Source organism: Polychytrium aggregatum (genome assembly GCF_025602895.1).
Source record: "Polychytrium aggregatum strain JEL109 chromosome Unknown BJ171scaffold_4, whole genome shotgun sequence".
NCBI lineage: Eukaryota > Fungi > Chytridiomycota > Chytridiomycetes > Polychytriales > Polychytrium > Polychytrium aggregatum.
Window position 1 is genome coordinate 332,890 of NW_026516206.1, and position 21,109 is coordinate 353,998.

At 58.6% G+C, this 21,109-nt stretch overlaps 7 protein-coding genes across 7 annotated transcripts; 3 read left to right on the top strand and 4 right to left on the bottom strand.

Moving 5' to 3' along the window:
• The first annotated feature begins 352 nt into the window (after positions 1–352).
• Positions 353–4,320, top strand: BJ171DRAFT_489159 (uncharacterized protein). The gene is made up of 7 exons (XM_053109453.1): positions 353–707; positions 1,014–1,440; positions 1,708–2,008; positions 2,343–2,354; positions 2,585–3,247; positions 3,375–3,544; positions 3,728–4,320. Exons 1-7 carry the CDS (start codon positions 676–678, stop codon positions 4,121–4,123), a joined length of 2,001 nt encoding a protein of 666 aa, XP_052970591.1. The 5' UTR covers positions 353–675; the 3' UTR covers positions 4,124–4,320.
• A 449-nt stretch (positions 4,321–4,769) lies between these two features.
• Positions 4,770–6,944, top strand: BJ171DRAFT_208960 (GTP cyclohydrolase II-domain-containing protein). The gene is made up of 4 exons (XM_053106343.1): positions 4,770–4,854; positions 5,107–5,543; positions 5,935–6,040; positions 6,240–6,944. The coding sequence occupies exons 2-4, from the start codon at positions 5,147–5,149 to the stop codon at positions 6,727–6,729; spliced, it is 993 nt and encodes a 330-aa protein (XP_052970592.1). The 5' UTR covers positions 4,770–4,854; positions 5,107–5,146; the 3' UTR covers positions 6,730–6,944.
• A 514-nt stretch (positions 6,945–7,458) lies between these two features.
• BJ171DRAFT_208953 (quinon protein alcohol dehydrogenase-like superfamily) lies at positions 7,459–11,415 on the bottom strand. Its single transcript, XM_053106342.1, has 6 exons — positions 11,340–11,415; positions 11,062–11,174; positions 10,497–10,591; positions 9,657–10,353; positions 7,946–9,559; positions 7,459–7,762 (listed from the first exon to the last, which is right to left on the bottom strand). Exons 1-6 carry the CDS (start codon positions 11,355–11,357, stop codon positions 7,636–7,638), a joined length of 2,664 nt encoding a protein of 887 aa, XP_052970593.1. The 5' UTR covers positions 11,358–11,415; the 3' UTR covers positions 7,459–7,635.
• A 186-nt stretch (positions 11,416–11,601) lies between these two features.
• BJ171DRAFT_595659 (uncharacterized protein) lies at positions 11,602–13,814 on the bottom strand. Its single transcript, XM_053114617.1, has 2 exons — positions 13,249–13,814; positions 11,602–12,990 (listed from the first exon to the last, which is right to left on the bottom strand). Exons 1-2 carry the CDS (start codon positions 13,455–13,457, stop codon positions 11,712–11,714), a joined length of 1,488 nt encoding a protein of 495 aa, XP_052970594.1. The 5' UTR covers positions 13,458–13,814; the 3' UTR covers positions 11,602–11,711.
• Positions 13,815–13,993: 179 nt separating this feature from the next.
• On the bottom strand, positions 13,994–17,638 carry BJ171DRAFT_489165 (uncharacterized protein; the record flags this gene model as incomplete). Its single annotated transcript, XM_053109454.1, has 2 exons — positions 13,994–16,379; positions 16,556–17,638. Coding segments are annotated over 2 exons (3,204 nt in total), but the record flags the coding sequence as incomplete, so codon positions are not given.
• A 229-nt stretch (positions 17,639–17,867) lies between these two features.
• On the bottom strand, positions 17,868–19,108 carry BJ171DRAFT_209044 (uncharacterized protein). Its single transcript, XM_053106344.1, has one exon. It carries the CDS (start codon positions 18,826–18,828, stop codon positions 17,971–17,973), a length of 858 nt encoding a protein of 285 aa, XP_052970596.1. The 5' UTR covers positions 18,829–19,108; the 3' UTR covers positions 17,868–17,970.
• A 733-nt stretch (positions 19,109–19,841) lies between these two features.
• BJ171DRAFT_489173 (uncharacterized protein) lies at positions 19,842–21,093 on the top strand. The gene is made up of 4 exons (XM_053109455.1): positions 19,842–20,294; positions 20,367–20,486; positions 20,608–20,723; positions 20,906–21,093. The coding sequence occupies exons 1-4, from the start codon at positions 20,267–20,269 to the stop codon at positions 20,924–20,926; spliced, it is 285 nt and encodes a 94-aa protein (XP_052970597.1). The 5' UTR covers positions 19,842–20,266; the 3' UTR covers positions 20,927–21,093.
• Positions 21,094–21,109: the final 16 nt, after the last annotated feature.

Consider the following 21,109-nt stretch of genomic DNA (forward strand, 5'->3'; position numbering starts at 1 on the left):
GCCGATCACAAACACATCTCGGCAGCGACGTCGCTCACGAACACATCCCGACAGGGCAGTCTCAACCGCCGTCTCAACCGCCGTTTCAATCGCCGTTCCAATCGCTTTCCAATCGCCTTCCAATCACCATCCCAACAGCGACCCCGCTCGGCACACTGCATCCCTTGCCTCTGCGGCTGTTCTGCTTGCCCGTGGCCACCGCCGCGCTTTGGCCCGGCCGTCCTTTGTCGCCCCGCCTGTGCGACTCCCGTTTCTCGCCCGCTGGTTGGCTGCCCTTCCGAGGCCTCGCGGTTTGGCCCTTGTGTTTTGCCGGCCCTCCCCCATCCATCTATCCATCCGTCTCTCGGTTCGTGTGCCTTCCTTGGCTCTGCTTTTCCTCAAAGCACTCGCCCTTCCCTTCCATTCCAGGTCTTTCCGGCCCTCTGGCTGTTGCCGGTCCCCCCCCGCCTCTCCCCGGCTCCCATCCAATCTCTTGCCATCACTCCCACGTTTGCCGGCCTCATCCGCCGCCCCGCCGTGCCAGACATTTTATCCGTTGCCGAGTGTCTGCGGCTCCCATTCCCCGTTCAAGCCTGCCTGGCGCTCGCTCCTCCAGCCGACCCTCCTTCGTCTGGAGTCTATCCTACTTCCGCCAGCTACTCCTCGACCTTCTCTTGCCCGATCTTTCTGCCGTCAATGGACGCCGATCGAGAAAAGAGCATGAAAAAGTATGGTCTCGTTCTGCTGCTCACCGCCGCCTCGTTCTGCTGCTCGCCGTCCCATCGCTCTACCACTCGCCATCGCCTCGGCGATCGACACGATCCGCCCCATCGTGCCTTTGCCGCTTCTGCATCGACCCGCTTCCTGCATCGCGAATAGCTCGGCTCTTATCTGTCGTCGCTGCCTGCCGCACTGGCCCGTCCTCCGGCACGCCCTCTCTACCGCTTTTCGATTCGCTCTTGTGGTCGGCTCCCACAAGCAGCCATGCTCACCACGACTTTGCTGCTCGCCCCCTCGATCGATCGCCTTGGCAGATACCTCCAGCTCCTCAGAAAGGCCATTCGAGTCAAGACAAAGGAGCTCAAGAGGCTGCAGACCCAGCACCTCAGTCCTCTTCCTATTTCGCTGTCTGGCGATGAGGGCTCCGCTTCGGCACACAACCCTGTTGCCAACACCGGCCAGCGGTCGCTGGCGATACGATCGGATAGGGCGCCGACCCGGTCGTCTGCGCTGGTGACTATCCAGCCCAGACCAGCCGGCGCAGAGTCGCTGCAGAGCAGATCCAGTTTGCAGCCCGAGCCAAGGCCGCCACCCGCCCGCAGCGCCTCGGGCTCAACGCCCCCGTCGCGAGAAGCATACGACCTGGCTCCAAGCGGCCCCCAGCACGACTGGAAATCGCCCTCGAGCCCGTTCTATCTCCCTCACGAGACCCGGCGGGTCTACTTTCAATACTTTTTCGAGGTACCCGTCGGTTTTGTTGCTTTCGCGGCTTTGGCGGGTGCAGTTGTCACTTCGTGGCCGGTGCCATAAATCGTCCCACGATCTTGGTTTGTGGACAGTTGGCCCATTCCAACGCTCACATATGGCCGGCGACCGATGCCACTAGTCCTCGACCACCCTGCTCCCCTCTCTCGGCGCCGTCGCTGGCCCGGCTTTGTCCGGTCTATGATGCTTGCCACCCGGCCCTGGACTGACCTTTGTGCTCGCTCCTCACCCTTGCGTATGAAGCAAGTCACCCCGCGATGTCTGCCCTGCGCGTTGATCCGCCCCAAGGAGCTCGACAGCTTCATCGAAGCCTGTCCCAACCACCTCCAGTGCATGATCGTGTCCCTGGGCATCTGGTTCAGCCACACACTCCCGCAGGGTCGCACAGCGTTTATCCATCCTTTCGGCCCCCGCCATGAGGGCCTCTGGGAGCGCTTCCAGATCATCTACAGCGACAAGGCCCGGCGCTATGCCCTCGAGGAGCTGGACCGCCCAAGCTTTCCGCTCCTGCAGTGCTTTCTCCTTCTGGCTCATCATGCCCACTGTGAGTGATTTGAGAGGAGCGAGAGCGATGGCAACGCCTTGAGCTAATCAACTGCGAGTGCGACCCTGTCTTGCATTTTGGTTATCTATCGCACTGGTCTCTGTCCCGGTCGGTCGGCCGGCACTGGAGGCTATTTGTCTCTATATCTGCCAGGCATCTTGTTGCGCTCGGTCTTCTTGGCTCCAATCCCGGTGGCGCCGCACTGAGTCTGAGACCATGGCTAACCACTTCCTCTATGTGACTAACCCATCATCCAACCATGAATAACCGAACTGGTCCGTCCAATCCGTGACTGGATCGCCACCACACCTGCCCAATGCCGCGGGGTGCACAGTAATGGATCAGCGTAAGTCTCATCTGCGACAGCGTAGTTTGGATATCTGCATCGGTTGGGCGCCAGTCCTTCGCTTTGGATTTGTGTCCGCGTTTTGAAATCCACTCGGCCCTTCCATCACGAGTGTATTCTGCTTGCTTGCATTACCCGTATCACGCATTACCCGTATCACGCATTGCACACATCGCACACATCGCGCTCATCGCACTCATACTATCCATACCGCAATTCCCGCTCTACAGGGCGAAAGGCCATCTACTACGTCGATGTCGCGGCCCGGCTCGTCTGGCAGCTGCACCACATTCACTTTGGCAAGACTGCAGCTTCAGCACAAGCCGATTGCACTGGGTCTTCCCGACCCGGTGCCTCATCTCACAGCGGAGAGGAGCTCGAGATTCTGCGCCGGAGCTTCTACCACTGCACTCTTCTGGAGCTCAAGCTCAAAAGCAGCTGCTACGGGCCATATGTCAGCGTCAACTGGAACGGCTACGGCTCGAGCCTCGGTCAGCTTGAACATCTTGTCACTTCGGCGAGCGAGCGTCGTCTCAGCGAGCCGCCGTCGATATACGAACACATGGACCAGCTGGTGTTCTTGCAAGAGATATTCTACGAAGCCACTCCGTTCCTCTCTATCTACAACAACGGCCCTCCACAGCTCTGTCCAGACGCCAACGCGCAGATGGGCTACATCCAAAAGTACCACCGATGGAGAGAGTCGCGCGCCGAGAAGCTCTGGCTTTGGTTCGACGGCTTGCCCGCCTGGGTGCGCGACCTAGCTGCTGCCGCAAGACAGCGATTGCGCTTACCGGCCCCAAAGGACGTTGGCGGAACTGTGGACAGTTTGAGTCTGTTGATTGCCTTTTACTGCACCGTTTTGTGCGTCGAATATCCGCGCATGATCGAAGGTAGGCCATGGCCGTGTCGCATGCATCCCGTGGAGCTCGCATCCGGCCTCTTGGATCTGCTGTTGCTGCTGCTTGTCGATCCCGAGCCACTCACCCGAGCTACTCACGCCTGCCTTGGGTCACGCAGAACTCTGGACCAGCCCGTACGCGGACGCGGGCTCGCTGCCAACCTACCGCCGATGTCAAATGTATCGCGAGTCGATCGAGAGCCTGATCCTGGCCTGCGACTCTGTCGATCCGACCCTGGAGGCCGTTAATATTGGAACGGTAGTCCCATTCATCACCATCTGGACCACAGTGAGTACCGCCAAGAGATCCAGCGCGGTTGAAAGGCGAGACTGCACGACTTGCGACCCCACACCCCGATTCTGCTGTCTTTGCTGCGCGGATGGTCGTTGCTGTCATGCTGCGCCACCTCTATCGTGCCCCAGCTTCGATCTGCGCTGACCCTGATGCTGCTTCGAACCCGTACTTCCACAGACGCTCTTTATCCACATGGCAATGGAGCCAGAGAGCAGCTACAGCCATCAAATAAGTCTTGAGGACCTCAAGGCTCTGACGGATCCCAAAGACAGCAACGAAATCCAGCCCAGCGATCATCCGTTTGTTCGATACATCAAGCTGCTGCGGTCCGTGCGCCCCATCCAGCGGCTGTCGAGGGCAACGTATCGGTGCTGCATCGACGCCAAGATGCGCCGGCTGGTTCGTGTCCGCGACATCAATACCCCCAATCTGCGTACGATGCTCAAGCACTTTGGCTCCTCCAACAACCCGGCTGGCCCCAACTCGATGCTGACGGCCCTTGGACCGTGGCTGCCCCGGGACTACCTCGAGCTCTGCGGCAGCGATGGCGCTACGAGTCCCCAGCGATATTAGGGACCCGCTGCGGGTCCTCCCGTTGCAGTGATTGCATCGCCGAGGTTGCTATTTTTGGGGAGGGGAGGGGATACACCACTTCTGAATCATTTCATGGTGCAAAGCGAGCCGGGTCGCACGTTCTGGAATCGATTGCATGCTGCTTTTCTGCTCTTCTGGTACATGAATACATGAATACATGCATGTTCCTGCGCCCGTTTCTGCGCCGTTGCTGCGCTCTGGCATGTGCTCATCCGGCCTCGGCCTGTGTTCATGTTGCCTTTGGCACCTGAAAGCCTCTCGGGCCGTAGCCATTGGATCTGCTGTTGCTGCTGCTCCTGCTGCTGCACTCGGTCCTGTCGCTGCCTATCGCCCTCCTCACCAATCCCGCTCCAATCCCTCCAATCCCCCTCCTGCTCTCGCATCGACGGCAATGCTCGCCAGCCCACCCGCCATCCCACCCACCATCCCGCCATCGGCAAAGCCAACACGCCGCACCCATCCCCAGCCGGCCCTGGCCTTGTCGGAGCTGGCAATCACGGGCTGACAAATCCCATTGGCTCATCGCCTGCCCGATTTGGCAGGCCATTTGCCGGATCCCAATCGCCTCTGGGCCAAAGAAAAAGTGCAAAAACGCCCGTCCTTGGGTCACGCCCCGTTCTGGTCACAGATCCGTTTGGTCTGCGCATTTCTCATCAACGACGAGCCGGCCTGCGATTGCCACCCCGATCCCCCCCTTCTCCTCCCCGCAAGTGAGTGTCTCGGCGCCTGCGCCTCGGATGTATAAATTGTATAAATATATCACTGTGGGCACCTGTCCGTCCGCAGGATCGTTTCCGACTGCTTCCATTGCTGTCGATCGTCTGGCGCCCCGATCGCTCACTCGCTCACTCCGTTGCTGTATCCGCATTGCGCTCTGCAACCTTTGCTCTCCTCTGACCATCGTCCTGGCCATCGTCCTGGCCATCGTCCTGGCCAACCTGCTGTCGCTTGGATATTCCCAGATCCATCAATCGCACTCGTCCTCCCCGCTCTCCCGTCCCGATGCAAACCATGCCGACCCGATCCGACGTCCAGGTCAAGGTCGACTGTCTCGTCAAGGCCCGGATTCCCACCTTTGACCATCGCGGCACCTGCTGGCTCTTCCTCTACTCCAACAACCAAGACTCGGAGGAGCATCTGGCCATCGTCTATGGCGACGACATTGTCTCGACCTCCCTCGAGGCCGTCCATCCTGGCGAAGACTCGCCGGAGGATCGCATCCGGCGAGGCGCTGCTCCGAATCCACCCACCAGCCTGACCGAACCAACACTGAACGGCATCAACGGCACCAACGGCACCAACGGCCACATCCACCACCACGATCATCCTCCAACCCTCACGCGCATTCACTCGGCATGCTTCACAGGCGAGACCCTGGGATCGGCTCGCTGCGACTGCGGTACGGTTTGTTCCTCTCTGGTCTCCATGTTCGCCGGGACGTTCCGTGGGTTGTTGCAGCACAACCTTGACGATGGCTCGTCGCTTGCCTGCGCTTTGTCGGTCGGGTCGGTCTCGCCGTCCAGAGCCAAGAAACCGACACATGGACAGCAAGCTCGGCAATCTGACTCGCCTGTGGCTCCCGTTCTGGCATCTAAACATCATTTCTCATCCCTCTACATGACTCCGCATCGACTTTTGTTGGCATCATGGTTGGCGGTCCTAATGGCTCTGGCACGACAAATCCAATCGCCACGTTCCAACGCCGTGCCCTCTCTGTTTCTTGCTTCCAATCTTCCCTCCACGACGCACTTGGGTCCCATTCTCTCTCGGCAATGGCTGGTGGTCTCCAGCTGAACAGCTCGCCGATGCCATGTCGCTGATCAACAAAGAGGGATCGGGCGTGATCATCTATCTCAAGCAGGAAGGCAGAGGCATTGGCCTGAAGGAAAAGCTCAAGTGAGTGTGTCCGGCTATACCTGGCCATCTGGCTGTTACTTGGCCATCTGACTGTTTCCCGTTTGGTTGCTGAGTCGTCTACACCCGTCTGCATCCGTTTCTATCTTTCTCCGTATCCCGCTTGCCCCTGCCTCTGGGCTCTCGCTCAGCACCCGCTCTGGCTGACCCGCCGACATCGACCTTTCGCTTCCTCCGACAGGGCATACAACCTGATTGATCAAGGACACGACACCCTGACGGCCAACGTCCTGCTGGGCCACCCTGTCGATGCCCGGTCTTACGAGATCGCCGCTGCCATCCTCAAGGATCTCAGCATCACCTCGCTCCGTCTCCTCACCAACAACCCCGACAAGATCTCGCAGCTCGAGAGCCAGGGCATCCACATCGACGACCGCATCCCGATGGTGCCCAAGAGCTGGCGTGGCTTCCTGAAACACTCGCAGAGCAACGTCAGCAGCGCCTTCCGACCCAACATCGATCCTCCCTCGGCCTCGCCCAGCCGCGACGCAAGCCGCAGCCCCGCCGTCTCCGAGGTGGACGAATACATCATCACCAAGGTCGAGAAGATGAACCACATGTTGGACGTGCCAAAGGATCTGCTTTCCGTCTTCAACTCGGCTCGGCAGTCGGCCGAGTCGCTGCACAGTCGCCACACCGAGCGGAGCGAGAACGAGCACGCAAGTTCGTAAGCTCCGACCCACTCACTCTCCCCTCCTGCTAATGCCACCTGCAAGTTCATAAATCCGTCTCCCACGACCGCGACAGCCGTCACCATCAGATCGCATATCACCAGAAGCACAATTACCGTCGTCATCCATCGCCATTTGCTCGCCCCTCCCATTATCGTCGTCATTTCCCCCCCCCTATCCCTGCGCCTACTTATGCCTTAGCGCACATTGCCTGTACATTCCCTGCTACGGATCGGATCTTTGACTACGACACATTTGTTGATTTGGCCTACACATCCCTGTGTCCCTCGATCGCAGCGAAGAGACAAAGCCAGCAGAGTCTATCGAATACGGCTCTTCTCCTGCAGCTGGCCGACCAGGGGAGATGACCACTGTTGACGATGCTCCAGACGATTCGTCTCAATTTACTTCCACTCCCTGGTTTTTTATTTATCCGCTTTTATCGTTGGCTTCCTCCTCCTCCTCCTTCCTTCCACTCTTTTTTTTTTTTTTCTCACTTGGCCTCCGCATGCCAATGCTCTTGACCATACATCTCTGGACCTCTGCCTCGCGGCTGTGTTCGTGGGCATTCGTGTCCATAGCTATAGAGCTTCCGCCTCCATTCCCCGCTTCACACATGTGCTCTGGCAGGCAAATAGAGACGAATTGAAAGAAAAATCGACTTCCGCATAATGGATGTACTATCGCGATAGAGACGCCCTCCGCAGGATTAGGAGCACGAACAAATCGCAGTAGTTGATTGAATCCACCCAAGTGCAGCATCCATTCCCCCTGGCGCTTATTGATGGACTCTCTCGGGGCAAGCATGCCTCTTGGTTCTATTTTATCAACCATTTCCCAGAGATACTCATCTCCCGATCGCGGGGGGAGGGTTCAGGATGTGTTCCCAGCGTCGTCAGGTGCCCCTTACAGCCCAATGTCGTCCATGCCGACTTCGTCCAACTCCATCGACTCGAGGGGCGCCAGGTTCTCGTCTCCAGCCTGGATTGCCTTGGTGGTGAGATATTGTAGCGTGTAGGTGTTGTCGTTGCATCTGATCGTTAAATGGGACCAAATGTGCGGCCCGTTGGTCAGTCACCAGTAATTCAGTCCGTCACGGATGTGTGAGAAGCCCACCACCGAATGGAGCCGAGATTGCACCTGACCTCCTCCCCCTTCCACTTCTCCTCCTCCTCCTCCTTCTCCTCCTCCTCCATGCCGCCCTGCAATCACTTACACTTTGCTGAGGTCCTCGGACTCTTTGGATATCACCTTCTGCATCCCTCGCAGTGCGCTCGAAAATTCGTTCGAGTGCTCCTTGAGGAACCGTCCGTGGTACTTGAGCAGAGCGACGATCCACGAGAGATGGAACTCGATACGTGGATTCTCCTCCATGTGTCCGACCAGGAACTTTACAAACTTTCCGAGGTACTTGCTCGGCAGGTTGCGGCTCACGAGCAGGACATCGCTTGGCGGAATGGTCTCGTACACCTGCCGGACAATCTTGGCCTCGCCCAGGCGGAAGGCCATGACCAGCGATCGGAGATAGTCCTGCATTGCAAGCGCCTCCAGCACCGTGGTGGCAGTGATGTCGATCTCGAGATCGAACGGATCAAAGATCAGCTGGTCGTCCAACGAATAGACCAGCAGGCCCTCGGTCGAGGCTGCTGCCCAGCTGCGTCCCGTCGGCGAGAAGCGCACACACTTTGTTCGCGCCTCGGGACGCACTGTTCGCAGACTGAGGTCGCCGCGCTTTGCTCCAGGCAGGGTTTGGGCCAGCCGATCCTCGGGGTCGCTCAGATCGGCCGTGGTGTCGATGAGATCCCTGGGGCCGGCCTCGGTCATGTTCTTGCTGTTGAGCTTCTCGTGCATGCCATCGAGCGAGAGGTTGCTGGAGATCTGGAAGCGCTTCAGCAGGATCTTGCTGGAGATGTCGTAGATGCAAACGTACTTGGAGTTGCCGCCGGCAATGATTCCCTGGCCGTCCGAGGTGTAGCAGACAGAGGTGAAGCTCTTGCCCGATGACGAGTTGGCCGCCGTCGTGCGGTCGGCGGTCTTGCGCCCGCCGCTGATGTCCTTGCGACCCTCGATCGTGTACTTGAGCTTGGCGTTCTCGACCTCCCAGAAGCTGATCTGGCCGTCGAGGGTCGTCGCAGCAACCTCCTTGCCGTCAGGCCGGTACGCGACCGCCAAAACCTCGGATTGGTGATCGTAGGACTCGGGGGAAATGTCTCTGCCAAAGACATCCCAGACGCGGACCGTCTTGTCCCAGGATCCGGTGGCGAGAATGCCGTCGGTGGGCGAGAACGTCATGCACGAAATCGGACCCTTGTGACCAGAGTAAATGTCCAGCAGCTTTCCTGTCTGCACCGACCACACGTAGATCTCAAAGGTGTCGATGCTGCCGCCGCAGACGATTTCGCCACTGGGATCGACCGTAAGGCAGCCAAACTGAACCGGCGTCGGCGACGTGAACGTCCGGAAGTTGCGGTAGCGCACCAAATCAAACGCACGGATGGTTCCGTCGAGTGAGGCCGAGAAAATCACTTGTCCTTGCTTGGCAAACTCGACCGAGTTGACACTGGCGGTGTGCTCCGTGAAGGTGACGAAGCAGAATCCGGTTTGCACGTTCCACAGCTTGACCTTCCCGTCGTCGCCGCCGGTGACAACGTACTGGCCGTCCTGGGAATAGGCCAGGCAGTTCATGTCGTACTGGTGGCCCTGCTGCTTCAGGACGTATGACTCGGACTGCCATTCCCACACGAGAAGTTGGCCAAGCTTTGAGGCGCCAAAGGCCAGCCACTCTCCGGTAGCGTTGATTGCGACGGTGTCAATCTTCTTTTGCGAAATACTGTAGATCGAGGCAAGTGATAGATGCCCGGTCGTAAGTACGAAAACGCCGTTGGAGTGAGTGGATGGCAGGCTACACCAATCAAGCAGTCACCAACCTGAGCGTGTGAATGTTGTTAAAGTCAGGGAGCTCCCATATACCAAAGATACCCGTCGAGAACCCAGCGACCAGCAGGTTGGAGGCTGCATGGAAGGCCACGCCGACGACTTTGGCTTTCATGTCGAAATAGCGCTTGTTTGCAATCTTCCACTTGGTTTCGGGCTTGGGCGCAGCCTTGTGGCCCTGTCCCTTGGCGGCCTTGACTCGCTTGCGATCGCCAACATTGCCGTCGTCGCTGTCGCTATCTTGATTGCTCTGGTCGGTGGGTTGGCGTCTCCACTCGATCAAGGCGCCGCCACGATCGACCGAGAAGACGGCGTCCTGGCTTTGACTGAACCAGGCGCCGACGATGACATCGCGATGGCTGGCCAGCGAGCACGGCTCAAAGCCCTCGGTCGGGTCGAGAGAGTGGATGCGCACAATCATGTCCTTTCCACCCGAGACAAAGTACAGCGAGTCGGCACTCCACGAGATCCGCGTCACGTCGTCGTAGTGTCCGCCGTAGGTACGGTGCAGGACAAAGGGAGAGAACTCGAATGTGAACCCAGGGGTCTTCCACACTTGAACAAGGCGGCCAAAGGTCACGGCGAGGTAGCGGCCGTTCGGGGAGAACTGGATATCACGAACAGGCTCCTTGAAGGTGTGATGATGCAGAACAATATGTCGCTGGAAGTTGACAAGGAGAGCCCGGCCGTCTGCAGCGACCATATAGGAAAACAAGTTCACAGTGGTATTGATCACCGCAAGGTTAGCAACAGCACTGCCGCTTTCCGACATCCCATCCGATGCTGGATGCCAGCTGGCCAGCGCGCGTGCATCGTCATGGACAGAGCCTGACCTTCGTCGACTGTGATCAAAAGCGACCCGTTCGGAGACAAAGCCATCCGTGCGATGTTTTTGCGGTTCTCGAAAGGGAGGGTAACAGATTTGTTGCTGAGCATGGGACGGTTGACCATGAATATGGCGTTAGTCAAAGTGCGGTGCGCAAACAGGACTCGCTGTACCATTGGGAATACACAAAGAACGAGCTGAATTTCGAATCCAATTCAAACGGCAGTCGCATTGCGAGCTCAATATCCTGCTTCTCAGAGTGGAGTTATCCCGTGCGGGTCTGGAATTGGGACAAGCTGCATGGAGCCCTTCTCGCGTCGCATGTTGTCCTGTACTGGCATCCTCCGTTGGTCTGCCGGACAATCCAAAGCATGTGTCGCCTGTGTCATTCTATACAGATCTATCTCCGCTGATGTTGATCCAGTCCCTGGCTGGTCCTGTCTTGGTCTTGTTAACTCCGGCTCGATGATTGCTCGCATCTCGCCGGTGCGGCTTATCTGCCCCCATCTTTGATCGTCCGACTTGGTGACCACGCAATATCGACGGCAGCGTCGGTTGACATGAGTCCTTACTTGACGAGATCGAATACAGTGACCCTGTTTCCGACAGGGCTCACGATCGAGTTTCCGTCGGGGGTGAACAGGACATTTCCCTGCTTGTATACGGTTCCGCACAGGTTCGAGAACTGGAAATATTGCAGAAGGCATTGGGCGACGTCACCAGCGTCAGAGAGGGGAGAGCGAGTGGATGTTTTGCGTTTCCGCAGATCAATAGCCGTGAACAGATTTTCGAATGCAGCCCGCCAGTACGGATGACTCGGGCGAGTCGACAAGGGGCATCGCCGCTGTACCTTGAAATCCAACTTCATCGTCGACGGCGGCGCTCAGTGCGGGGTTGTGCGGGATTGGGTCTGGACGTGCGCGACGCAGCAGCAGCAGCAGCAGCAGCAGCAGCGAAGGACCGCGGAGCCCAAAAAAAAATATGGAGCACCTGACCGGGCTGGGATTGTGGCAGGCGATCGCACACGTGATCTGCGTGGCTTGTGTGGCTGGCGCATTGTCCACAACCGAGCAGCCGATCGGAATTGCCTCTGGGCTGGGAGGAGCAGCAACGAGGGAGCGCCGTCGGAACGAAGCATGAGTATATTCATGATACAGAAAGGGAGAACAGGGCGCCTCGGTTCATTCTGGGGGCATTGCCATGCACGGGCACAGGTGGCAAGCTACTCCATCGCCGTCATGATATGTCGAATAAACTGGCAACCGCCCTCGCAGTTGCACATCAGCTTGATCGGCCGGAACTTGAGTTGCTGATAGATGTGGTCCTGTGTCAGGGTGCCGCTCCGCATCGTCAGGGTGTACTCGAGGCTGCCCGACAGCGGTGACTGGCGGATGTTGCTGGGCTCGAATCGGGTCTCGTTGTGCAGGGTCGCCCGGTTCGTGGCCACCGCCAAGAGCGTCCGGCGCTCCTGCATACTCAGGATGCTTTCTGGAGCAAGGAAGGAGATGATGCGCTCCTGGATCTCGGGAGGCAGATCGGCGACCGTCAGCCGTGTCGAAGGCAGTGTTGGATCGCGCTTCGAGCCCAACAGCAGCGCCCGAGCAGCCCGGAGGACAGAGAAGGCATAATGGGGCTTGAGCCGACGCTTTGCCATGCGGCTATAGGGCCCGTCCTTGTGCGTCGCTGCCTGGAAGTAGCATTGAAATGCCCGATCGATACTCTTGTCTGTGCCAATGCCGTATTCGAAACAGATGCCAAGCGACAGCACCGACATGAGGTGGTTCTGGCTCGCAGCCTGCTCCAGGCAGCGCACGGTTTCTTGGTTGTTCTTGCTGACTCCAAACCCGTCGTGGAAGCATCGGGCCAGGTTGTATTGGCCGTGGGGATGGCCGTTCAGCGCCGCCTTGGTGTAGAACGCAGCCGCCTGGTTGCCATCGACAGCGACGCCAGTGCCCTGCTCGTAGAAGATGCCGAGCACGTTCTGAGCGTTGACGCTGCCGAGGATGGCCGCTCGGAGGTAGTAATCAAAAGCCCTGCTGAGGCTCTGCTCCACGACCACGCCTCGCTCGTAGAGTGTGCCCATGTTGTAGATGGCCGAGGGCTCGCCCTGCTCGCCCGACCGCTGGTACCAGTAATAGCCCAGGTTGGAGTCCTGGGAGACACCCGAGCCCTCGATGTACATGTTGCCGAGCAGGTTCTGTGCGCCAGGCTGGCCGCTGTTTGCTGCGAGCTGAGCCCACTTGAATGCCTTGGAGTTGTTCTCGGGGGTGCCGATGCCGTTGTAGCAGCAGATGGCCAGGCAGAACTGGGCGTGCGCAAGACCGGCACGAGCGAGATATCTGAGCCACGCAATCGACTGTCGGTTGGGGCGGTTGGCCTGGGTCTTCCAGTGCATGGCGGCCTGCTGGTCAATCTTGACGTTGGGGCGTCCGTGGGCTTTGAGGAAAGCCAATCGAGCCTGGGCCATGCTGCAGCCGTGCTGGGCGGCATATTCGTACAGACTAAAGGCGGGCGATGCCGGTAGAATGGTTGGTGGAAGGTTGGCAGGACGGATCGGTTGAGCGTCGATTCCCACAAAGATGCCGCAGTGGACAGGCACATCCAGAAGGGCAGGTGAAGAGCGAGGATAGAGTCAGGCACAGGCGAAGGCAGTCAACGTCGAGCTTTGACTTCATGCATGTACTGAGATGTCGACATCCCCACACAACCAGGAAAGCAATCCAACTGTGTCTACCGGATTCCGGGCAAACAGTCCATACCTGGCGGCGGTTTTGTGGTCGGGAGCGGCAGTCGGGTGTTTATCGGAAGTCAGGCCAAACTCAAAGAGGAAGCCGAGGGCACCGTAAGCATCGACGCAGCCCAGCCGGGCCGATTTGAGGAACGTCAGAAACGCCTTGGTGCGCTGGTTTCTCGAGAGCGCCAATGTGCCGACGGTAAAGAGCACCACCGAGGCAAACTTGGAAGACATGGACAGAGACGGGCTGAGGAGGGGGATGTCCAGATGCCAGTGGGAGAAGGCGGCGTCGCTGCAGAGGCGGCCGTGGTCCGGAGCTGCGGGGCTGGATGGTCGTGGATGAAGCGAGTCGGGCTCATGGAAAGCGTGCGACCTGCGGGACCGCGAGGGCCTTTATAGCACGGCGGCATATTTGTCGCAGGAACCACTCACGTCTTGGTCCTTGAGCGAGCCGCGACGGTGGTCTATTTCGGGTCCAGCACCAGCCGACACAGCACCGGCAAGGCCATGTTGCTATTTCCAATCCGAGGAAGCCAACGGAGCGAGGGGCAGCTATTTTGGGGAGGGACGTGACGGAATCGTCCTGGCTCTGGGCCAATCATCGCAGAATCGACCAACAACAGCCAACACTCAAATGAAGCGAATGCGACCACCAGCCGGGACGATGGGATATCCCAGCGACCAATGGCGAAGCTAATCGCATCCGGAAGCGTTCCGACAACCAGGTACACCGCACTCGCCCACAGCTCACTTGTCCTGGAGCAACGAAATACATTGACACTGCCTCCCTCAACGAGGGGCGTCGCATTTTTTTGTATTTGGATTGTATATGAAGCACATTGTGGCGAATTCATGAAAGTTTGAAACATTGTTGGAGAGCAAATGGGTTGAGAGGGCGAGAGAGACGACAATGGCCTGAGCAGGCCGGAAAGGGAGGGGCATATGATTCAATAGATGACAGAGCGACGGGACCAGCAGGAAACGCAAGAACCAGACGCGATATGAATATATGAACAGCGGCCCGAGAGATACGCTCTACCAGGAGATTCTGGCAATGAGCGACTTGGGACCGTAGGTGCGCACGGCGAGCTTGCGGAGCTCGTCCATGATGATGATGATCAGGCCAAAGCCCAGGGGCATGAACCAGTACTTGAGAGGGATGGGGCCGCACATGAACAGGTTGTTGAAGACAGGGGTGTAGACGAAGAGGGCGGCAAAGGCCAGCGAGCAGACCGTGGCCACGAGCAGGTACAGGTTGCGGGTCGGGCCCCAGAAGGGGTTCTGCTGCAGGATCGAGTTGAAGCGGGTGCGCGAGGCATACATGTTGCCAAACACCTGCATGATCACCAGCGAGACAAAGTACACCGAGTTGCCCGAATTGAGGGCCGTCTGGAAGTTGGCCTGCGAGATGGTCACGCCGTTGGGGAACACAATCGGATCGTTGACGAGGTTGCCGTACTGCAGAAGGTAGTCCTTGAAGCCGACGCCAACGGACTCGGTCATGTAGGTCGAGAACATGATGTGGGCAAAGATGGCCTGCATCAAGCCGATAAACAGGTAGACGTGGCCGAACATCTGGACGTTGACGAGCTTCTCGGTCTTGGGGTTGCGGGGCGGGCGGGTCATGACGTGGCGCTCCGGAGACTCATAGATCAAGGCCACAGAGGGGAAGACGTCGGTGATGCAGCAGATGACAAGATCGAGGGCAGCGTTGAGGGGAAGGGGGATGCCGAGGAAGATGGCAAAGAGCACGGGCCACAGCTCGGACCAGGTACCGCACGGAATCAGGTACATGATGACCTTCTTGACGTTGTCGAAGCACAGACGGCCACTCTCGATGCCCGAGATGAGCGAAGAGAAGTTGTTGTCGATCAGGACCAGCGAGGCAGACTCCATGGCGACTTCGGAGCCGCCGCCCATGGCAACACCGACATTGGCGGCCTTGAGAGCAGGCGAGTCGTTGACACCGTCGCCGGTGACAGCAACAATCTCCTCGCGCTTCTTGAACTCCTCGACGATCTGCAGCTTCTGTTCGGGAGAGGTACGGGCAAAGACAAGCTCCTGGTAGCTGCAGATCTTGTCCCAGTCGCTGTCGGTCAGGCCGCCGAGTTCAGACCCAGAGATGACGATGGCACGGCCGTCCTCTTCGATTTCTTCGATGTTGGGGCGCAGGTAGGTGATCTTCTTCTCGGCCTTGGTCTTTTCTTCGCCGACGGGAGTGGCAGTAGGCTTGGAGCGCGAGAAGATACTGAAGATGGACTTCTTCTGGGGCTTTTCGACCTTCTTGACTCGGTTGACGGCGTTGGGGAGGCTGGCCACGGTGTCGACCTTGAGGGCAGTGATGATGCCAACATCGCGGGCAATGGCAACAGCAGTGGACGAAAAGTCGCCAGTCACCATGGCCACACGGATGTGTGCCTTGCGGCAGGTCTCGACAGTACCGCGAGTCTCGGGTCTGGGAGGGTCGACGATGCCGAGCAGTCCAACGAGGGTGAGGTCGTTGATCGAGTCATAGGCAAAGGGCTCGAGGCCGTCCTGGACCTGGGCGGCAGCCTGCAGCTTCTGGGCATCGATGTTCTTGTAGGCGACGGCAATGACACGCTTGCCCTGGCTGGCCCAGTCGAGCTGAGCAGACTGGATGAGCTGGCGGACGTCGGCAAAGGGAACGACTTTGCCGTCGGGGGTCAGGGCCTTGGTGACGTTGGCAAAGAGGATGTCGGGGGCGCCCTTGATGAACAGGGTGGTGCCGGCGAGCTCGGGGATGGGCGACTCTTCAAAGTCCTGGATGGTCAGCATCCACTTGTTGCGGCTGTTGAAGGGAATGGCAAAGATCTTCTTGAAGGCACCGCGGATGTTGGTAACAGAGCCGAGGCCCTCGGCATACTTGAGAACAGCAACATCGGTGGCATCGCCCGAGGCCAGGCGCTTGCTCAGCTCAACGGTGTCGGGATCCTGGAACTTGGCATCGCAGCACTGGGCAATAACGTGGTGCAGGAGGCTGGTGATGTTGTTGGAGGGCTTGGTGGTCGAGTCGCCGCAGATGCTGACGGTGGTGACGGTCATCTTGTTCTGGGTCAGAGTGCCGGTCTTGTCGGTGCAGATGACGGAGACGGCGCCGAGGGTCTCGATGGTGGTCAGGTGCTTGACGAGGACGTTCTGTGGTGGCCGATTGGGGACAGCGTTAGTTGTACAATCAGCCAGCGTCTGCATAGAAACACGGCAGCGTGCATGTATACAGAGATGGCATGGCAGAGAGATCGGGCCGAGCCAAGTGCATGGCGAGCACCACTTGTGGGAATGCTGGGGAGCGCGTCGCGAAGCCAGAGACATACCTGCTTGGCCATTCTGCGGGCAATGACGCCGAGGGTGACGGACATGCAGATGGGAAGACCCTCAGGGACGAAGGCGACAATGATACCGCAGAGGTTGCCGAGCATGCCGATCAAATCAAACTGGGGCTGGGGCTGCTTATCCAGCACAAAGGCCCAGACAAGCATGCAGATGGCACCGCAACTAAAGGCAACCGTGGCGACAAAGGCGACAAAGTACATGACTTCCTTCTGAAGGAGGGTTTTCTCGACCTTCTTCTTGGCAGTAAGGGTGGCAATCTGGCCCATCATGGTGTTGTCGCCGGTGAAGACAACGACGGCCTTGCCGCTGCCATTGACAACGGAGGTGCCCATGAAAGCAACGTTGCGGGTTTCGGTGAAGGAAGGGTCAGTGCACGAAGTGTTGCCTCTGACGGCAATGGCCTCGCCGGTGAGGATGGAGCGATCAAAGGACAGATCGCCCGAGCACTCGATGATACGACAGTCGGCGGGAACCTTGGCGCCGAGCTTGAGCTCGATGATATCGCCGGGAACGACTTGGCCGGAGGGGATGACAACGGACTTGCCATCACGAATGACAGTGGCGTCCTGGGCGAGGAGGTTGTGGATCTTCTTCATGACCGAGTTGGACGAAAAGTCTTGCCAGGCGTAGAAGACACCTTGGAAAAGGATGACGACCAAGAGAAGGATGACCAGGGCGAGGTTGTAAACACTCGGGGCCTGGTTGTCGAGCTGAGGGAGGGGCCAGTAGGAAAGGAAGATGATAAAGGCGGCACACCACATGAGGAAGCAAAAGCCACCAAAGAAGAAGCTGAGGAGCTTGAGGACCTGGTTCTCACGGACGGGAGTAATGGTGTTGGGGCCCTCGAACTTGAGCTTCTGGGCAGCGACGGCGCTCAGGAGGCCGCCGTCCTGGGGAGGACGGGCTCCGAGACGGACATACAAGTCCGGGAGAGGGATCGAGTGGCTGTCCTCCTTCTTCCAGTCCTTGCTGCCCTTGGCGGCCTGGGCCTTCTTCTTGGCAGGGTTCTTGATCTCGACGGAGATGGTGCGGAAGACAGGGATGATTTCCATGGTGGGCTCGCGGGTAGCAGGCAGCCCGAAGGCACCGCTGGTGCTGGTGCGGCTCTTGGTGGCAATCTGACGCGAGTCAGATGGACTGCCAGTGTTATTGGACTCCAAATCGGTGGAAGTAGAAGCAAGCGGGGCCATGGCTGGGTTGGGTGTTGGGGGCAGCTTGAGGTAGCATACGATTCACCAGACCAGGCTTCCAGACTATGGAGATGGGGGAGCAGGGACTGGATGGCGGGGAAGTGGTCCATTTATCGTTTTCCGGGTGTGCCGAGCGCGGGAGCCAGAAGCAAACTTTTTTTTTTCCCAGCGAGCATACACTTGCGGCCTGGCCCGCGCCTTCGCTCTCAATCTGCCGAGTGAGCCGAGTGCGCTGGGCAAGCCGATACGAGCGGCATTCCCACACTTCCTTTCCCATCCAGACCGTTCCACCGGCACCTCGGGCGGCGCGAGTTGATTTGCTGGAATTCGGGCGTGTTTGTTGCAGGACCCGGCCGGGACAGGACGACCAGGCGGCCTGGAGGGCAGACACGAGGTCGGCCCAAGTGGGATGAAAGGGTTTGGGACGACGACGACCTTGCTTGCGTCTGGCGGGCCGGCGAACGAGGCAGCCGCCGTGGCTCGCGCCGAATTCCGGCCAATCGGCGACGCCCCTGGATGGCCCAATTCGAGCCAATCCGAAAAATCCGCCGCGCGTTTGCCGCAGGGTGCCGATGCGATTGGCGGGATATCATCACGGGAGACAGCGACAACGCGTGCGGGTGCAGCCAGAGTGTGGCTGCCAGGGAACGCGCCTGTTGGCAATAAGGAGTGGCCGCAATTCCGACCAACCAGCACCGGAGGGGGAGACGCGTCTGCTGGGAACAAGCGATGCACGACAACAGGGGCGAGCAGCGATAGAGATGGCCGAGGCGATGAAGCGAGGACATGCGCTGCAGCGGAGTGGGCAAGAGTGGGCAAGAGTGAGCCGGGCGGGCATGGGATACCGAGCCCAACGCGGGCGATTGGGTGAAAAAGGGCGTGCAAAGTGGCGGGGAAGCGCGGCGAACAGGCAGGTGGCGAGAACGAAAGCACATGAGGGGTGAGGGGACCGCCAGAGTGGCGAGCTCCGCGAGCAAGGGTGTGGGAACGGGACGGGTACTGCTCTCGCGCCGGATTGATCGATGGCGCTTGGCGTCGCTTTGGGGACCAGGGTGCTCCGTCATGCCGGCCGATGCAGGACGCGGGAGCGAGGTAGATCCCCAGTTTCATGGACCCTGCGAGTCAGTCGTGCGTGGTCTGGAGCAGCGCGATGGTAATCCGACATCATTATGCCTCGGCGTGTGCGAAAGCGATCGTATGATTGCTCAGGCAATCATCGGGTCCCACAACTTCAATCAACAAACATATTCCCGCATATCGCCGCATCCTCGTCCGCATATGATCTCCACCTGGTTCCGAGTAGAGTCAACAGTCGGAACACGGCGACCGGCGAGTATTGGGATGTCGAGGAACGAGCAGCAATGGCGAGTCTCGGTACCATGAACCTACCTTGGCGACCCTGGTTGTGCCGCTCTATTCATGCTGGAGTAGTAGATTTGATGGAAATGGCATCTTGCCAACAACGCCTCGGCTTGGACCAAGTAACATGCTCATCTGGGTGAGATCCATACGTCTCGGGAGGGGGGACGCTCTGGCGATTTAAAAGACATTTCTCAGGGAAGCCGGCGCCGCCGGCCCGGACCACTGCGCCGAAGCAACGTCACTGGAATGGACAGTCAAATAGGTCAGTGGCGTCGCATATCCAACTCAAAAGCAAGGGCCGCTACTGTGCATATGTGCTTGCGGATCACAGGACGTCCCCGCCGGGCTGTTGCCAGGGTGCGATGAGGCAAGCGCGGGGCTCGAATAGGCTTCAGCCCCCATTGGCCAGTATTCGTCCGGGTCAAACAGCTGGGTCCTTGGGAACTCGCCCGGACGAGCTTGCGGACGAATGCCTGACCCGGAGTGACGAAGCTGCGATTGAAGGGCGAGGGATTGAACCGGGCCGGACAGAGTCTCCAAACGAACTTGCTTTCGATGAGGTAACACATGCATCGACAGCTAGCCGCCTCGCACCGACGAACATGGTTCGGATACACGCGATGCATTCCGAACCAAACGGGTTGTCCCATGCTTGTTACAGCGTTCCCGTTTTGAGCCGAGGTGGTCATCACCATTAACAATGCGTCATGGCGACAGGGCAAGGGCTATGCATCCAGTCTCAAGAGGCAGCGATTTGCCAAGTACTTTGAGCAGTGCATGTCGATTGTGGAGACCGGAGAGCGACCCACATCTTCACTCGGAGGCGATCTGTTTATTGCATATGGCATTGTTGGACGCAAGCCATCGCCCCCACAGAGTGCTTTCTCGCCTCTGCGGATCGCTCCAGCTGCGGGGCGATATCCGGCAGCACCAGCCCAAGTATTCATCCGTGGATCATGGCGAAACGCGTCAAACTCCGATTGAGTCTGTGGGGCATGTTGCGGATGCTGGGTCCCCAAGTCGAAACGGAGAAATGATTTGAAATGGCGGCTGTTCGGATTGCACCGCTCCGCAAAAGCATTTCTGTTCTGGGGTTCTGCTCGATCCTCGCTTCGACTCCATCACCCCATCCATCCTGCCATGCCAACTGCAACCTGGAACGGCGTCGGTATGCTCCGCACAGCTTGGTGGCTCGAGTCTCCATGAGTGGTATCTAAATGACCCTATTTCTGGGGGCCAGTCATCGCCCAGTCCGACCAGTTCGAGACTGTCGAGGGAAACATCTACTTCCCCGTCGACTCGCTCGACAAGCAATACATCAAGCCGTCGACGACCCAGACCGTCTGCTCCTGGAAGGGAGGTTCGTTGCGCTTGTCTGTGTATGCATTTCAGTTGTAGCAATATCCTGTCCGTCTTGTCTGTCTTGTCTGTCTCCGGAATCATTGACGGAAGCGGATGTCTCTGGTGCGTTCTCGGTGCAGTCGCAAGCTACTATACCCTCGTCGTGAAGGGCAAGGAAAACCCAGACGCCGTCTGGTTCTATGCCGACCCCAAGCCAGCAGCCAAGAACATTGCCGGGCATGTTGCCTTCTGGAAGGTTGGTAGAGGAGTGGCCCAGGTGTGAGCCTGGGCATTTTCTATTCCTTTGCGTCTACGATAGAGCGGAGCGCCCAGACCATCGACAGGCGGTGGTGATTTGAATCGCTGTGAAAACCTGGCACGCCGTAGGCTGAAGAAGGTAGCACTGACCTTACCATGTATGTTCTATCGATGCCGCAGGGGGTGACTGTGACTCCCTGAACCACTGCGATAGCCAGGGTTTCGGCCAGTCATTTCCCTCCAAATAGCCTTCGCCTCGACCAGAAAGCAGGCGTCGATGCTGTTTTGCTGGCGGAATAGGTGTCCCGTTTCGATACCTGATCTCCAATACTTGATCTCCAATAAATTCGTCAGAGTTTTAAGCTTGCCATGGCGAGCCGTTTT

Coding starts and splice junctions, on each gene's coding strand:
- BJ171DRAFT_489159 (XM_053109453.1), top strand. CDS start 676: ATGGACGCCGATCGAGAAAAGAGCATGAAAAA. Junction 708..1,013: donor CGAGAAAAGAGCATGAAAAA/GTATGGTCTCGT, acceptor TCGCCTTGGCAG/ATACCTCCAGCTCCTCAGAA. Junction 3,545..3,727: donor TCATCACCATCTGGACCACA/GTGAGTACCGCC, acceptor GTACTTCCACAG/ACGCTCTTTATCCACATGGC.
- BJ171DRAFT_208960 (XM_053106343.1), top strand. CDS start 5,147: ATGCAAACCATGCCGACCCGATCCGACGTCCAGGTCAAGGTCGACTGT. Junction 5,544..5,934: donor ATCGGCTCGCTGCGACTGCG/GTACGGTTTGTT, acceptor GGTGGTCTCCAG/CTGAACAGCTCGCCGATGCC. Junction 6,041..6,239: donor GGCCTGAAGGAAAAGCTCAA/GTGAGTGTGTCC, acceptor TTCCTCCGACAG/GGCATACAACCTGATTGATC.
- BJ171DRAFT_208953 (XM_053106342.1), bottom strand. Junction 9,560..9,656: donor AACAACATTCACACGCTCAG/GTTGGTGACTGC, acceptor CTCGATCTACAG/TATTTCGCAAAAGAAGATTG. Junction 7,763..7,945: donor TCCGAGGACCTCAGCAAAGT/GTAAGTGATTGC, acceptor TTTAACGATCAG/ATGCAACGACAACACCTACA.
- BJ171DRAFT_209044 (XM_053106344.1), bottom strand. CDS start 18,828: ATGACGGAGCACCCTGGTCCCCAAAGCGACGCCAAGCGCCATCGATCA.
- BJ171DRAFT_489173 (XM_053109455.1), top strand. CDS start 20,267: ATGCCAACTGCAACCTGGAACGGCGTCG. Junction 20,295..20,366: donor TGCAACCTGGAACGGCGTCG/GTATGCTCCGCA, acceptor TCTGGGGGCCAG/TCATCGCCCAGTCCGACCAG. Junction 20,487..20,607: donor CGTCTGCTCCTGGAAGGGAG/GTTCGTTGCGCT, acceptor TTCTCGGTGCAG/TCGCAAGCTACTATACCCTC.
- BJ171DRAFT_595659 (XM_053114617.1), bottom strand. CDS start 13,457: ATGTCTTCCAAGTTTGCCTCGGTGGTGCTCTTTACCGTCGGCACATTG. Junction 12,991..13,248: donor GACCACAAAACCGCCGCCAG/GTATGGACTGTT, acceptor GCCCGCCTTTAG/TCTGTACGAATATGCCGCCC.